We start from the raw sequence: 18,392 nt of genomic DNA, 5'->3' as shown, positions 1-18,392 counted from the left end.
GAACAACATGAATTGCGGTTGAAGTAAGCAGTGTGATGCCAAAGTTAAAACTGCAAAATCAAACTAAAGGAACCTACGGAATCAACAAAAATGGATTCAGCATGACGTAGATGAGACCCCGAGATACTCTGTGCTGTGCGTGAACTCCTGGAAGCGCCTGTATATATGGTTTGAAGTGGAATGTCTAGCCTTTTTTAAGGGTTTTTGATGAGTAATGTACCTCCAGTTCCACTGTTGGATTGGATGGAGAAATTGTGAAACGGAAGCTGCGAGCAGAAATACAGAAGTAAAGCAGAAGTACCTCGGAAACTTTGCCTTTATGTGTTCATCTTTGTCTAGTTTTTGGCGACAATCACTCAAACTGTTTTCGTCTGTAAAATACCAACTATTTCAAATGAACATGGACAGACGAGCACATATTGTTGCGTCTACAGGGTTTTAAGAAGACGCTCACCTTGCTAATGTTTATGGTAATGGTAGCGTGAATGCTATGTTAACGCTACGAGTTACATTCAGTGTTTGATGATCACTCAGCTCAGACCTTTTAAAGGCTAAAGCATCATTGCATATTATCTCTTGCCAAGATAAGAACACAAATCTTATCGTGTAGTGCTGCAACGATTAATCGATTAACTCGAATTTAAGTAATTCGATTAGGAAAAAAGCTTCGAATCAAATTTTGCTGCTTCGAGGATTCGTTTGTTTGAAGTGGCATTGTAATGGTTTGTTTTGAAAGTGTTTGCATTTAGGTTTCTTGGTTTGGGTGGATGTCGATTATTCCAAGTAAATAATTGATAGATTATTGTGGTAGATTATAGTGGACGCAGGTGTTACCGGCACCCGCCACGGGGGCCGCTGTAATTTTCAATGTGACTGGCATTGTCAGATTAAGCAGTGAGGAAGAAGGTGGTCAGGCGAGAGAGGGAGCGAGAGAATAGAGAAAGTGCGCAGTTAGCGCAGGTTCAAGTACTGCATCCCCCACATGCTTTTATTTTGTTAATAAAAGTACCCACAAAAAGCCATCCATCGCCTCTTGGTGTTTATATGTACACCGCCGTCTTCGAATTGGTAACGCAGGCATTTATTGGAGCTGTGCTATTTAATGGAATAAGCGGTGGCATCTCTTCCACAACTGTTATAACTATTGTGGGAAGCGACATGGGGAAGAATAACTGGAGATGATCTTTTTCTTAACACCATGTATTGTACTCAACGCAGAGAATATATACCATTTGCAGCAACCACTGTGACTCATGGTTGCTCAAATTCTCATCATGCATTTGGGCAGTTAAGAACATTTAAGTCACTACAGTATCATTTAGTGAAAGCACAACAAAAATAATATTCCTATTTCTCAAAAGTAAAATAATGTTCACAAAAAAGAAACGCGCTCAATGCAAAGAGATCTGGCATTCCCAATCAAAATAGCTATGCAAAATAATACTATTTCAAACATTAAGTTTAGCTCAGCAAATACACTAGATGGCAATATTTAGTCACAACATACAAACTATCAAAATTACTATAACTTGTACTCACATTTATCTTTTAGGAATTACAAGTCTTTCTATCCGTGGATCCCTTTCACAGAAAGAATGTTAATGTTAATGCCGTCTTGTGGATTTATTGTTATAATAAACAAATACAGTACTTATGTACAGTATGTTGAATGTATATATCCGTCTTATCTTTCCATTCCAACATTAATTTACAGAAAAATATGGCATATTTTAGAGATGGTTTGAATTGCAATTATTTGCGATTAATTACGATTAATTAATTTTTAAGCTGTGATTAACTCGATTAAAAATTTTAATCGTTTGACAGCCCTAATATATATTATTATTTCGATTTATTTCTTCAGTTACTGTTCCAGTTGTTTCATTAATTGCTAGTTATGGTATTTGGTAACACTTTATTTGACAGTGGCGCCGTAAGACTGTCATAAGACAATCATAAATATGACATGACACTGCCATGAGCATTACAGAATGCTTATGACAGATATAATTTTCTGCCATCTCGCAAATTATCTTAATTTTTAAATGAGTTGGAGTGAGTGACATAATTTGCCGGATGACACCTAATGTCATATGCATTTATTAATGCCCATGACATTGTCATGTCATAATTCTGTTGGTGTAATGGCAGTCTTATGACGCCACTGTCAAATAAAGTGTTTCCTATTAACCCAAATAAATCAACAAATAAGCTGTACTGGACTATATAAACTGCAGGATTCGAAATGAGAGAAGGGGAGTAGCGACTTACAGTCCGAAAATTATGGTACTTCTCCAATAAATAATGTGAATTCTTTGTTCATGTCAGTCTTCAGGTGACTCACTTTTGTTGTGCTTTTGTCACATAATCACTCGACACTTACCACGCACGCCATTCGTCATCTGTCAGGACATTGAAAAGCCAAGTATCAGCAGGATCTTCTCATTTTCCTGACACTCACACAAGGTGGTCTGTGTTTCAGTGGACCAAATCTTTAGGGGGAGTCATCAGTGGTCCCTGTGAGGATTTGTGTGTGGGCTGCGTACAGATGTTCTGCTCCCCCACGACAGGGTTCATCGCCGGTGAAAGCGCCCCCGTGATTCAGCGGGCCTTTTACCGAAGCAAGCTGTTCAGCGGCTTCATTTCCTCCATGCGAATCTTTTTTGCGAAAGGAGGAATAATCAGTGACTCATTTCCCGTTTTGTTTTATTTCCCAGAAACGCATGCCAAGATTCTTCTAATCTCTCTATTGCATCCACTGCCTGCTTTTTTTCTTCCTAAGCCGCCCGACTTGACAGGTTCCATCTTTGCCTGTCATTTCGTTTTGCTTTCTGTAACAATTCCTTTTGTTTTCGAGCACTGACTGTGAAAATATGAAAAGCCCAAATCCAATTTGTCGTCTTTTGCGCGTGCGACTGTCCCCGAATGGCACCCGGAAGGTTTCTTTTGTTTCTCCGATTGGGAGTGGAATTATCTACCTTTTCTTTCCGGTCACTCATTCGCCACACAGTCCTGTCTTGGTTCTGTTGAGTTGAGCGCCTGTAGACGTTTTGTCTCCGTCTGTGTTTGTGCGCAGCATCCCAGGATCGGCTGTGTGCGCCTTCGACATGGAGCTGTTGGCAGCGGTCTTCGACGGGCGCTTCAAAGAGCAGAAGTCACCAGAGTCCATTTGGACACCTGTTCCTGATGAAGTCATTCCCAAGCCAAGGTGGAAGCAATTTGTGAGAATTAGCGTTAGACGTAACAAAGTCAAGCTTAGATATGTTCCAGACTCAACTGTAATATGTGAAACTGTAAGAAAATTTTATTTTTAACCTTGGCTGCCATTGATAGACGTCAAATGCATTTTGACCAGTCTAATGCCGTCAGTTATAGTCAATGAGTTAAACACAAAACATGACACCGCTTACAAAAACAGCCATTTTGTGGCATCAGTTATTCGCACACACAATAGACTCGAGCACAGTTGCATCTGCTAAAGAGTTTATATGATGTCACAGGTAAAGGCAAGCAATCTGGGATATTGGGTAAAATTGGTCTATCCAAAATTAATGTCGATCAGTGGGGCAAATAAGTATTTAGTCAACCACTAATTGTGCAAGTTCTCCCACTTGAAAATATTAGAGAGGCCTGTAATTGTCAACATGGGTAAACCTCAACCACAAGACACAGAATGTGGGGAAAAAACCCAGAAAATCACATTGTTTGATTTTTAAAGAATTTATTTCCAAATTCGAGTGGATCCTAAGTATTTGGTCACCTACAAACAAGCAAGATTTCTGGCTGTCAAAGAGGTCTAACTTCTTCTAACGAGGTCTAACGAGGCTCCACTCCTGTATTATTGGCAGCTGTTTTAACTCATTATCGGTATAAAAGACACTTGTCCACAATCTCAATCAGTCACACTCCAAACTCCACTACGGCCAAGACCAAAGAGCTGTCGAAGGACACCAGAAACAAAATTGTAGACCTGCACCTGGCTGGGAAGACTGAATCTGCAATAGGTAAAACGCTTGGTGTAAAGAAATCAACTGTGGGAACAATTATTAGAAAATGAAAGACATGCAAGACCACTGATAATCTCCCTCGATCTGGGGGTCCATGCAAGATCTCACCCCGTGGCGTCAAAATGAAAACAAGAACCATGAGCAAAAATCCCAGAACCACACGGGGGGACCTAGTGAATGACCTACAGAGAGCTGGGACCACAGTAACAACATGTCCAGTAGGGGTGCCACGATTAATAAACTAATCTATTATCAAATTAAGTGATAACTGTTTTGATAAGTGATTATCTTTTAAACACTGGCTGCCAAAAATGGTCAGATTCCCCCTGTTTAGAGCCTCTAAAGTAGTTGAACTTTAGAGGCTGCAATGCGCCGCCAGGGACTCAAATCTTGCACTGCCAGACATGTCCACGTGCTGAAGCCTGTACTAATGGCACCTGTTTTAACTAATAATCGGTATAAAAGACACCTGTCCAAAACCTCAGTCACACTCCAAACTCCACTATGGCCAAGACCAAAGAGCTGTCGAAAATTGTCGACCAGCACCAGGCTGGGAAAACTGAATCTGCAATAGGTAAAGCGCTTGGTGTAAAGAAATCAAATGTGGGACAATTATTAGAACCCAGGAAATCACATTGTTTGATTTTCAAATAATGTATTTGCAAATCATGCTGGAAAATAAGTATTTGGTCAATACCAAAAGTTCATCTCAATACTTTGTTATGTACCCTTTGTTGGCAATAACGGAGGCCAAATGTTTTCTGTAACTCTTCACAAGCTTTTCACACTCTGTTGCTGGTATTTTGGCACATTCCTCCGTGCAGATCTCCTCTAGAGCAGTGATGTTTTGGGGCTGTCATTGGGCAACACGGACTTTCAACTCCCTCCACAGATTTTCTAGATCATGAGACTGGCTAGGCCACTCCAGGACCTTGAAATGCTTCTTACGAAGCCACTCCGTTGTTGCCCTGACTGTGTGTTTGGGATCATTGTCATGCTGAAAGACCCAGCCACGTCTCATCTTAAATGCCCTTGCTGATGGAAGGAGATTTTCACTCAAAATCTCTCGATACATGGCCCCATTTATTCTTTCCTTTACACAGATCAGTCTTCCTGATCCCTTTGCAGAAAAACAGCCCCAAAGCATGATGTTTCCACCCCCATGCTTCACAGTGGGTATGGTGTTCTTCGGATGCAATTCAGTATTCTTTCGCCTCCAAACACGAGAACCTGTGTTTCTACCAAAAAGTTCTATTTTGGTTTCATCTGACCATAACACATTCTCCCAGTCCTTGTCTGGATCATCCAAATGCTCTTTAGCGAACCGCAGACGGGCCTTGATGTGTACTGGCTTCAGCAAGGGGACACGTCTGGCAGTGCAGGATTTGAGTCCCTGGCAGCCCATTGTGTTACAGATAGTAGCCTTTGTTACTGTGGTCCCAGCTCTCTGTAGGTCATTCACTAGGTCCCCCCGTGTGGATCTGCGATTTTTGCTCACCGTTCTTGTTATCATTTTGATGCCACGGGGTGAGATCCTGCATGGAGCCCCAGATCAAGGGAGATTATCAGTGGTCTTGTATGTCTTCCATTTTCTAATAATTGCTCCCACAATTGATTTCTTTATACCAAGCGTTTTACCTATTGCAGATTCAGTCTTCCCAGCCTGGTGCAGGTCTATAATTTTGTCTCTGGTGTCTTTCGACAGCTCTTTGGTCTTGGCCATAGTGGAGTTTGGAGTGTGACTGACTGAGATTGTGGACAGGTGTCTTTTATACTGATAGTGAGTTAAAACAGGTGCCATTAATACAGGTAACAATTGGAGCCTCGTTAGAAGAAGTTAGACCTCTTTGACAACCAGAAATCTTGCTTGTTTGTAGGTGACCAAATACTTATTTTCCACTCTAATTTGGAAATAAATTCTTTAAAAATCAAACAATGTGATTTTCTGTTGTTTTTTTTTTTTTTTATTTCCACATTCTGTCTCTCATGGTTGAGGTTTACCCATGTTGACAATTACGGGCTGCTGTAAACTTTTCAAGTAGGAGAACTTGCACAATTGGTGGTTGACTAAATACTTATTTGCCCCACTGTAAAAACTCTAAGGAAGGTCACATGACTAACCCCGTAAACTCAGTTTGGTATGAACAGTCATGTGAAAAAATTAGGACACCCCATTAAATATTCAGTTCTTTATTAAGAAATATTCACATATCAGTGTCTGATCTTGAAAAAAAAGTGATTTAATCGTGGGTAAACAACAAAAAATAACATTGTTTTACTCTTTAAACCAAATATGTCAACAAAAATGCATATTCTAACTGAGGAAAAAGTTGGGGAAACCCTACCACCTAATAGCCTGTGTTACCCCATTTGGCTGAAGTAACTTCAGTGAGACGCTTTTTGTAGCCATCCACCAGTCTTTGACATCGGTCTGAAGAAAGTTGGCACCACTTCTCAACGCAGAATACTTTTAGCTGTGTGATGTTTGAGGGGTTTCTTGCATTTGCATGAACAGCCCGTTTCAGGTCACCCCACAGCAGGTCAATGGGATTAAGATCTGGGCTTTGACTCGGCCATTGCATGACTTTCTTCCTTTTCAGCCAGTCCTTGGTGGATATACTGGTATGTTTTGGGTCATTGTCATGTTGCAGGATCCAGTTTCGCATCAGCTTTAATTTTTTCTCAGATGATCTCACATGTTCCTCAAGCACCCTCTGATACCCGATAGAATTCATGGTGGATTCTATGATAATGAGCTGGCCAGGTCCTGCTGTAGCAAAGCATCCCCAAACCATGACACTTCCACCTCCATGCATCACAGTTGGTATGAGGTTCTTTTCCTGGAATGCTGTATTGGGTATACGCCAAACATGTCCTCTTTTCTGGTGTCCAAATAATTCAATTTTAGATTCCTCTGTCCAAAGAACATTATTCCAGACGTCCTGGTCTTTGTCTACATTCACTTTGGCAAATTCAGTCTGGCATTTATGTTCTTCTTGGAGAGCAAAGGTTTCCTCCTTGCACACCTCCCATGAAGGTTAAACTTGGGAAGTCTCTTTCTGATTGTAGAGGCATGCACTTTCACATCAACAAAGAGCCTGCTGTAGGTCCCGAGATGACATTTTAGGGTTTTTGGAGACTTCTTTTAGCATCTTGCGGTTTGCTTTCTGCTTGAACTTGCTTGGATGGCCAGACCTGGGCATGTTGGAAGTTGTTTTGAATGTCTTCCACTTGTAGACTATTTTACGGACAGTGGAATGGCTAATTTTATATTCTTTTCAGATCTTTTGAAAGGACTTACCAGACTCATAAGCGTCTAAAATCGTCTTTCTGAAGGCCTCAGACAGCTCCTTTGATCTCACCATGCTGTTTTCTCTCACTTCAACAGTCAGTCACTGTTGAAAGTATTCTGCATTGAGGAGTGGGGCAAACTTTCTTCAGACAGATGTCAAAGACTGGTAGATGGCTACAAAAAGCGTGTCACTGAAGTTATATTACAGGAAAATAACATACCAACTGTGAAGAATGGAGATGGAAGTGTCATGGTTTGGGGATGCTTTGCTGCAGCAGGACATGGCCATCTCACAATCATAGAATCCACCATAAGTTATATCGTGTATCAAAGGGGGCTTGAGGAACATGTGAGATCATCTGTGAAAAAATTGAAGCTGAAGTGAAACTTGACCCTGCAACATGACAATGACTCAAAAAGTACCAGTAAATCCATCAAGGACTGGCTGAAAAGGAAGAAAGTCCTGGAATGGCCGAGTCGAAGCCCAGATCTAAATCCCATTGAGATGCTGTGGGGTGACTTATAACGGGCTGTACATGGAAGAATCCCCTCAAACATCTCACAGCTGAAAGTATTCTGCGTTGAGGAGTGGGGAAAACTTTCTTCAGACCGATGTCATAGACTGATAGATGCCTACAAAAAGCGTCTCGCTGAAGCTATTTCAGCCAAAGGGGGTTACACTAGCTATTAGGTGGTATTGTGTTCTAACTTTTTCCTCAGTTAGAATACGCATTTTTGTTGACATATTTGGTTTAATGAGTAAAACAATGGTAATTTTTGTTGTTTACCCGCAATAAAATCACTTTCTTTTCCAGAGATAAAGAAAAACTAGATCAGACATTGATATGTGAACATTTCTTAATAAAGAAATGAGTATTTAATGGACTGTTCTAATTTTTTCACATGACTGTAAATACCAGTCGTCATGACAAGCATCATGAGAGATTAAGTGAAGGAATCCAGATTTAACTTGTTTTGACCTTCCCTTTCCCAGACCTGGTGGCTGCGCCATTCAGGGTTCCAGATTTAATTCGTCGAACTCCTTTCCTGATGAGATGCTCAACTTTGTCAAGACTCATCCACTAATGGATGAGGCCGTCCCATCACTCGGACAAAGGCCGTGGATTGTCAAAACCATGGTCAGGTGAGATCGTAAAACCAAATCAGCGCATCAGCGTACACAAATACTAATCCACTAGTCGCTTCATTTAATTTTGGAGTGCAATTTATTCGTTCAATTTCCAATTTTCGTTGGGTATTTCTCAATTACCATTCTTGAAAACTTGTTGGAAATTTCGCATTAGATGCGAAAAACGTTTAACGCACATGATCTTTTTTCCCTTTTCTTAGAGGTGCCACATTGGATGTAGGTTTAAAAACAAGGTAAGGAAAAAAAAAATCACTCAAAAGTAGAGCGTGTCATCAATCATTAACCCCTTTCACACTGACTTCCCTGAAAATCAGGTTCAAATTGACATCTATTTCAATTTGCTAAAGGGTTATGTTGCCCTGCCATCTTACTTATAATTAGGGTTGTTCCGATCATGTTTTTTTGATCCCGATCGTTTTAGTTTGAGTATCTGCCGATCCCGATATTTCCCGATCCGATTGCTTTTCTTTTGCTCCCGATTCAATTCCAATCATTCCCGATAATTTTTCCCGATCATATACATTTTGGCAATGCATTAAGAAAAAAATGAATAAAACTCGGACTCTCTTGCCAAGATTAGAAAACAAATCTTACCACGTGTTTATACATTATACAATATATACATTCAACATACAGTACATAAGTTCTGTATTTGTTTATTATGACAATAAATCCTCAAGATGGCATTTACATTATTAACATTCTTTCTGTGAGAGGGATCCAAGGATTGAAAGACTTGTGACTTTGTATATTGTGACTAAATATTGCCATCTAGTGTATTTGTTGAGCTTGCAGTAAATGATACTGTGGCCATGCCAAATGCATGATGGGAAGTGGAACCATGACTGTGCGTAGTGCTACCAATTGATATATCTTCTCTGCATTGGGAAATAACATAAGGTGTTAAGAAAAAGATCAATTACTACCTTGCTTCCCCACATTGCTTCCCATGATATTTCTAATTGTAGGGAGAGAGATTGTAAGGCTTTAGCCAATTAAAAAAAGGCTCCAAAGGCTGCCAAAATTCACTCTACTCATTTTACGCTGCCTTTTATCTCTCTATATAGGTAAAACGGCGCCATTACAGATTGAGCGCAACAATGCGTGAGTGGGTCGTGCAGCGCATGCATTAATTGCGTTAAATATTTCAACGTGATACATTTTTTAAAAAATTAATTACCACCGTTATTGGGATAAATCTGATAACCCTATCTTAAGCCTAAACTAAAGACTCTGGATGAGTGTAACATATTATGTCTGAAACGTTAAATACAATTAGAAAACAATTTAATTAAAAAATATATATATATTTAAAAAAGGCATGGCCGATATTTTTTTGCCGATTCCGATACTTTGAAAATATTAATTTGAAAACTTTTGCGAGTCCTCGTTTACATGGAAAGCTCGCAAATTCATGGTTTAAATTCAACGCAAAATACAGGACAGCAAGCATACAAAAAGATGGTTCAATTGTCCAATGTGAAAGGGGTGGAGGAATGTCATTCATTCCAATTGCAAAACATTGATCAGATTCAAAATTAACCAATGACTTTCCATCAATTACGTACATCAATTACCATACGCTGTCTCCCTACAGATAATCATCGAATTTACAGACTAAATGGCGTTGTCCGCTAATTTGAAGCATGAACGAACACCCAAAACAGTATCAATGATTGTAAATTAATACAGGGATTCCTCGAGTTACGAACGAGTTCCGTTACTACACTGGTGACGTCACCTGAATTTTCGACTCAGTTGAAATTTATGATATGAAATTTATAAATGATATCAAATAATATCGACATCGGGTTTTCATGATCGGTTTTAGGCCAATATGCATGTTTCCCTCAAAGTGAATGTAGAAGCCTTCAGCCTTTGTACAAGGGCCGGTCACAGTTTAGCACAGCAGTCAAGCTTAGCTCCGGGTTTGTTAGGTGAGCAGACCATTTGCATTCATAGTGCAAAAATTAAATGAGCAATATATGATTGAAAAATAATTAATTATAAACGTATTACATATATAACTACTGCTTTACCAGAAAGAAACAGTCACTAATAAAAGTAATAAAATACAAAAAATCTGTTCAAAAGCCCAGCAAAATGCATCTCGGAAATTTTCGCTTCATTTACGTGGCCTGTGATTGCCTCCCTGTATTTGTAATGCTTTGGTTGCTCCCTAGCGGCACTTTGCAGTAACTACTGTTAATATGATTTAATTGTGAATGATTCCATTTAATTAATTATGGACATTTTTGCTCATTTCAATTTATATTATTTATATGGGACAAGTATTTTCTATAATATATATGTGAAGTTTTTATTTTTCACAGAATATTTATTTTATTTTAAAAACCTTGAAGTTGTTACATTTATCATTGTTAAAGCATCCAGTGGGGCATCACAATACAATTAGGAATAACACGTTAAATGCACGACCGCATATATCTGTATCGGATTTTGGGAGTTAAACGATATTTGGTTATCTGCTGTTGGTTAAAAAGTCATTATCGGGCAACTCTAATTATAATGTGCCGCTATGCACTAAATAAAAAAAATTAGTCGCTATTTCAGGCAAAAACTTATGAAATGGTAAATATTGCTATTGATCCTGAAAATATCAGTGATTATCTCTGCATTTGGCGATTTTTGTGAATCTAGCGTAAGATCTGACAACTTTATAGCCATTTTAACTTTTGTTATACTTATATAAAAATAATTAATCGGGACTTTATTACGGAACGACTTTGAATTTTTTTATGCCACTGCTCATGGAGACTCATATAAGGGAGGTGCCTGTTTTGGTTTTAGGTCGCTAGCGGCTTTGGTTTTAAACATATTTCAACTTTACTACAGAGCGGCCTCGAGCCCCGTTTGCCGTCAACTGATAGTGAAGTATGTGGGTGCACCTAAATCCTTCATTTTTCTCAAAAGTGCGCCTTCTACTCCTAGTGCGGAAAATATGGTAATTGTGGATGTTTCTGGCAGATGCTGTCCATTAAACCGCAAATCGATTATTTCTGAGCTTGTAAAATCGAAATGAAGTTTCGTCGAAGTTCTTCATGAATAGTGTGAATTTTGACCACAACTTAGTATTTTGTCCAAAACTGAATCCCTAACTTCTGATTGCCGCACAAGGTATTTAAAAAAAAAAAAGACTGAAAAATTAGCCCGCTGTATACTGCATTCCTCGCCGTGCGCATAGCGGTAAAACTTTGCATCCCCGCTTATCTGCCTCCAAACACAATCCATAATCTCGTAAACAATTATGTTTCTCTCACAACCTAAAAGGATTAAGCCTAGCGAGACCGCCTTGAAAGTAATGGAGTAAGGTTATTCCGTCACACACTTTCCATCATCTGCGACGAGGATTCACACTGTCACTCATTTGGCGGGGGATTATGGGAACAAGATAAAAAAAGATACAATAAAGCATTGGGCACAACATCGTTGCCGGATTCCAGTCCAGCTCTTCTTTTGTTCCCGTTTGTATAATTAACGAGCGGACATCGAGTGTAATTAGCCTACAATGAGAATCACATCAGTGTTTCTAATTCATTCCATTCATTTCTGTTTTTGTTTTTGCTTTTGTTTCTGGCGAAATAAATGATCCCGACCTCAATTCAATTGTCCGCAGGTACCAGCTGAATAAGATGGTGGTGGACTCGGAGGCCGGACCGCACCGGAACCGAACCGTGCTGTTTTTGGGCTCCAGTCGGGGGACCGTGCTTAAGTTCCTCATCATGCCAAACCAGGACAACACGGTCACCAGCAGCAACATCTTTCTGGAGGAGTTGGAAGGCTTCAACCCTGAAAAGTAACAAATTTACACATTGGCTTTTTGTACTCTCAAATAAGGTGACTCAGTTTAGGTCACAGGCAGTGTTGTCACAGATAATTTGAAAAAGTTTTTTAATTACTGATTATGCCTCAAAAAAGTAATCTAGTTACTAGGGGTGTAACGGTACACAAAAATCTCGGTTCGGTACGTACCTCGGTTTTGAGGTCACGGTTCGGTTCACTTTCGTTACAGTAAGAAAACAAAATGCAAAATATAAATGTGCTAGGTGTTTATTACACACCTTTGTGCTTTCAACAATAGGAACATTACCCTATACAAAGCTAGAATTCTGCTCAAAAAGTAGAGGGTATTTAAAGTAGGGCTGTCAAAATTAACGCGTTAACGGGCGGTAATTAAGTTTTTTAATCGAGTTAATCACAGTTTAAAAATTAATTAATCGTAATTAATCGCAATTCAAACCATGTATAAAATATGCCAGATTTTTCTGTAAATCATTGTTGGAATGGACAGATAAGACACAAGACGGATATATACATTCAACATACGGTACATAAGTACTGTATTTGTTTATTATAACAATAAATCAACAAAATGGCATTAACATTATTAACATTCTCTTAAAGCGATCCATGGATAGAAAGACTTGTAGTTCTTAAAAGATAAATGTTAGTAGAAGTTGTAGAAAGTTTATATTAAAACCCCTCTTAATGTTTTCGTTTTCATAAAATTTTTAAAAATTTTCAATCAAAAAAATAAACTAGTAGCTCGCCATTGTTGATGTCAATCAGTTGGACCCAAGAGCCAGCAAAGGGCGCCAAACAAGTAACTAAACAAGCAACAAGCGGACATTATACTCTGTTGTCATTTTAATCTGTTTGAGCGGGGCATGTGCGTTAATTGCATCAAATATTTTAACGTGATTAATTTAAAAAAATAATTACCGCCTGTTAACACGATAATTTTGACAGCCCTATTTATAAGTAATTTCCTTTTTACCAAATTTTCTCCCTTTGCTGCCTCAACATAAGAATGACAACAGAAAAATGTCATTGCATGAAACAGACTTTCTGATAATTAAATTTAAAGGGGAAGATCAGAATTTTTCACATGACTTAACCTTCGAGTTAGCGGGCGTTCAATTAGTGGATGGAGTTGATTTTGAACACCAGTCACTCGCGGTATCTCAGCCACTCTGGAGCCCTGAAACTAACACATAACTGACAAACTGCATGGAATTTGTTGAGATCAACTCCCCCGACTAATGACGCCCCCGCTAACTAGAAGATTAAGCCTCATGTCAAAAAATCTGAACTTCTGGTTAGGTTTTAGATTTATAATCAACAACACACAAATGAATTGCACAGTGCAATAAACACAAATGTGGGGACGGGCGCGAATGCGCGCGCACAACCTGGAAGTACGCCGTACACACACGAGGTCAATTTGGCCACAAAATGTGGCGGCAACTAAGCACTTTACAGTCAGAGTTACTACACATCCCAAAGATGCTAAACGAACACGTTACCTCATGGCATAAATGTGCAATAGGAATATGATGTAAACAATGCTCGCCGATTTAACAAAGACGAACAAGAGAGATGACTACTAGCAGCTGCAACGGCAAAGCTACGAAACAACCGTGCATTTAGCGGCTCCAACCTATCGCTGGAATCGTCCAGAATGAAGGAAAAAAAAACTAACAAATGACCACCGATGGCGAATCCATTTATTTCATCACGTCACACAAATTTGTAGTATTTTATTGCTTTTTTTGTGTGTCATTCTTGATCTTAAAACACACACACAAATCACATTAAAGTAGTCAATGAATAATTAAGCGCTTACTTTACATGCTTTTCATTAAAGAGAAATGGTTTCATAATAATTATCTTCAAATCATTTCATGAGGATAAAATCAACTGGAGAAAAGCAAAGCGATAACGCGTCTTAAATAGTTTAACACCTCCCACGTTTTAGACATTTAAACTTATTACAAAATGTTTTGAAACAAGGACGGTGTATTTTCTCTGCAATAATGTTGGCATGTGGGCTTCACTTTTCTTGCTATTTTCTAGAAAATACCAGTGGGATGATGATGTTGTTGCAGCAGCATATAATCATCATAATAGTATGACCTCACTTTGCATTTCCAGCAAGGTAATAATTGGCGAGTTTTGTAGCAAATAACATGGTCTGTTAGTCACCTCAGGGCCATTCACGTGAATTGATTCCCTCTAATGATCGTTTGGTATGTTTTTATGGATAAAATGCAAATATTCAAAGGTGGTGAGAGTACTCACACACATTTGGTAACCCTTTCAGGAACGGTGGTCAGAGATTTACTCCATTACATTTACACTGCTGTCCAAAAGTATTGGCACGAGGGTTGTTCCGATCATGTTTTTTTGCTCCCGATCCGATCCCGATCGTTTTAGTTTGAGTATCTGCCGATTCCTTTTTTTTTTTGCTCCCGATTCAATTCCAATCGTTCCCGATAATTTTTCCCGATCATATACATTTTGGCAATGCATTAAGAAAAAAATGAATAAAACTCGGACAAATATATACATTCAACATACAGTACATAAGTACTGTATTTGTTTATCATGACAATAAATCCTCAAAATGGCATTTACATTATTCTTTCTGTGAGAGGGATCCACGGATAGAAAGACATGTAATTCTTAAAAGATAAACTTGACTTTGTATATTGTGACTAAATATTGCCATCTAGTGTATTTGTTGAGCTTTCAGTAAATGATACTGTAGCCATTTAACTGTTCAGCCCAAATGCATGATGGGAAGTGCAACCATGACTGTGCGTAGTAGCACCAATTGATGTATCTTCTCTGCGTTGGGAAATAACATAGGGTGTTAAGAAAAAGATCAACTACTACCTTTCTTCCCCACATTGCTTCCCACGTATATTCTAATCGTTGGGAGAGGGATTGTAAGGCTTTAGCCATTTAAAAAAAGGTTCCAAAGGCTGCCAAAATTCTCTCTACTCATTTACGCTGCCTTTTAGCTCTAGATATTGTATGGGTAAAATGGCGCCATTACAGATTGAACGCGACAATGCGTGAGTGGGTCGTGCGGTGCATGCGTTAATTGCGTTAAATATTGTAACGTGATAAATGTAATAAATATTCATTCTCGCCGTTAACGCGATAAATTTGATAACTCTACCTTAAGCTTAAACTAAAGACTCTGGAAGAGTAACACATGTCTGTAACGTTAAATACAATTAGAAAACAATTTAATTTAAAAAAAATATATATATATGTATATATTTAAAAAAGGCATGTCCGATATTTTTTTGCCGATTCCGATACTTTGAAAATGACGTGATCGATCGGGACATCTCTAATTTGCACCCCTGCAATTCTGTCAGATAATGCTCAATTTCTCCCAGAAATTCATTGCAATTACAAATGCTTTGATAGTAATATCTTCATTTATGTCGCTTGCAATGAAAAAAAAAAACACAAAAGAGAATGAAAAAACAAATTAAATCATTATCATTTTACACAAAACTCCAAAAAATGGGCCGGACAAAAGTATTGGTACCCTTAGCCTAATACTTGGTAGCACAACCTTTAGACAAAATAACAGCGAACAGCTGCTTCCGGTATCCATCAATTAGTTTCTTGCCAACTGCTCCAGCTCTCTGAGATTTGAATCGTGCCTTTATAAAAACTGCTATTTTCAGATCTCTCCACGGGTGTTCTATGGGATTCAGGTCTGGAGTCATTGCTGGCCACTTTAGAGGTCTTCAGTGCTTTCTCTCAAACCATTTTCTAGTGCTTTTTGAAGTGTGTTTTGGGTCATTGTCCTGCTGGAAGACCCTTGACCTCTGAGGGAGACCCAGCTTTCTCACACTGTCATGCACACGGTCAAGCAGTCCAGTGCCAGAGGTAGCAAAGCAACCCCAAAACATCAGGGAACCTCCACCATGTTTGACTGTGGGGACCGTATTCATTTCTTTGAAGGCCTCTTCTTTTTTCCTGTAAACTGTATGTTGATGCCTTTTCCCAAAAAGCCATACTTTTGTCTCGTTTGACCAGAGAACATTCTTCAAAAACATTTTTGGCTTTCTCAGGTATGTTTTGGCAAACTCCAGAAGTAGGGTCTCCCTGGCTATCCTACCATAGAGTCTCTTTTCATTCAGACGGCGATCGATAGTACGGGTTGACACTGTTGTACCCTCGGACTGCAGGACAGCTTGAACTTGTTTGGATGTTAGTCCGGGTTCTTTATCCACCATCCGCACAATCTTTCGTTGAAATCTCTCGTCAATTTTCTTTTCCGTCCACACCTATGGAGGTTAGCCACAATGCCATGGGCTTTACACTTATTGATTGACTTATTGAAACATATAAACCCCTAAGGTTGTCTGGAACTGGTCTCCTGTATGTTCCAAGAACAAGAACCAAGCAGGGTGAGGCAGCATTTAGTTATTATGCTCCTCACCTCTGGAACAAGTTACCTGAATGTCTGAAGTATGCTCAAACTGTTAGCTCCTTTAAATCAGGGCTAAAAACGCTCTTGTTTAGCACAGCATATCCATAACAATCTATATATTTCAATCTATTTTCTTTCTATTACTCTTGTGCTTTATCTCCATTGCTGATTTTTAATTAGTAATAGTAGTAGTAGTAGTGGTATTTTTTTTTCTTATTCTAATCATGATTAAATGCGATTTTTATGTATAATTTATTTCCTGTTTCAATTGTCTTTGTTTTTACGTTCTATTGATTTAATGTGATTTTATGATCTTCATGTGATGTACAGCACTTTGAATTGCCTTGTGTTGAATTGTGCTATATAAATAAATTTTGCCTTGTCTTGATGACACTGCGCACAGTAGACGCAGGAACATTCAGGTATTTAGAGATTGCTTGTAGCCTTGAGATTGCCAATGCTTCCTCACAATTTTTCTTCTCAAGTCCTCAGACAGTTCTTTGGTCTTCTTTCTTTTCTTCACGCTCAATGTGGTACACACAAGGACACAGGGCAGAGGTTGAGTCAACTTTAATCCATTTTAACTGACTGCAAGTGTGATTTAGTTATTGCCACCACCTGTTAGGTGCCGCAGGTAAGTAACAGGTGCTGTTTGTTACACAAATTAGAGAAGAATCACATGATTTTTCAAGGCAAGGCAAGGCAAATTTATTTATATAGCACAATTCAACACGAGGCAATTCAAAGTGCTTTACATCACATGAAGAGCATAAAAATCACATTTAAATCAATACAACGTAAAAACCAAGACAAAAGATCGCACTTAATCACAGAATTAAAATAAATAAATACAAATAAAACAAAAATAAAAAATAAAACAAAAACTACTACTCCTAATAATAATTGAAATCAGCAATGGAAATAAGCACAAGAGGAATAGAAAGCAGGTAGATTGAAATATATAGACAGTTATGGATATGCTGTGCTAAACAAAAGCGTTTTTAGCCCTGATTTAAAAGAGCTAACAGTTTGAGCATACTTCAGAGGTTCGGGTAACTTGTTCCAGAGGTGAGGAGCATAGTAACTAAATGCTGCCTCACCCTGCTTGGTTCTTGTTCTTGGAACATGCAAAAGACCGGTTCCAGACGACCTTAGGGGTCTAGATGTCTCATAGGAATCTAACAAGTCAAGCATGTGTTTTGGTCCAAGGCCATTAAGTGTTTTGTAGACGAGCATTAGTATTTTATAGTCTATCCTTTGACTCACTGGAAGCCAGTGTAGCGATTTCAAAACCGGTGTAATGTGGTCCAGCTTCCTTGTATTTGTGAGGACTCTGGCTGCAGCATTCTGTACTAGCTGCAGCTTCCTGACTGATTTTTTATCAAGACCTGTAAATATACCGTTGCAATAGTCAGATCTGCTGAAAATGAATGCATGCATAAGTTTTTCCATGTCTTGTTGTGTCAGAAGCCCCTTAATTCTGGTTATATTTTTTAGGTGGTAATAAGCGGATTTAGTGACTGACTTTAGATGGCTATCAAATTTTAGGTCTGAGTCAATAATTACGCCGAGGTTTCTGACCTGATTTGTAGCTGTGAGTGACATTCTGCTAAGTTGGCTGCTTATCTTTGACCTTTCCTTTTTTGGCCCAAAAATTATCACCTCTGTCTTCTCCACATT

General features: G+C 38.8%; 1 protein-coding gene across 3 annotated transcripts in view; it reads left to right on the top strand.

The window, feature by feature from the left end:
* sema6bb (sema domain, transmembrane domain (TM), and cytoplasmic domain, (semaphorin) 6Bb) overlaps positions 1-18,392 on the top strand; it is a 541,651-nt gene that overhangs the window by 385,061 nt on the left and 138,198 nt on the right. For 2 of the 3 annotated variants that reach the window (XM_057840419.1, XM_057840420.1), the window contains exons 13-16: positions 3,077-3,208; positions 8,294-8,443; positions 8,650-8,682; positions 12,087-12,266. In XM_057840419.1, coding sequence (XP_057696402.1) covers positions 3,077-3,208; positions 8,294-8,443; positions 8,650-8,682; positions 12,087-12,266 — 495 coding nt within the window. The remainder of the gene's footprint in view (positions 1-3,076; positions 3,209-8,293; positions 8,444-8,649; positions 8,683-12,086; positions 12,267-18,392) is intronic. The other variant, XM_057840421.1, reaches the window with a different exon arrangement.

The sequence above is a fragment of the Corythoichthys intestinalis genome, chromosome 7, assembly GCF_030265065.1.
Source record: "Corythoichthys intestinalis isolate RoL2023-P3 chromosome 7, ASM3026506v1, whole genome shotgun sequence".
Taxonomy (NCBI): domain Eukaryota; kingdom Metazoa; phylum Chordata; class Actinopteri; order Syngnathiformes; family Syngnathidae; genus Corythoichthys; species Corythoichthys intestinalis.
Note: the sequence above shows the minus strand (reverse complement) of the source record. Positions and strands in the feature narration are given on the sequence as shown.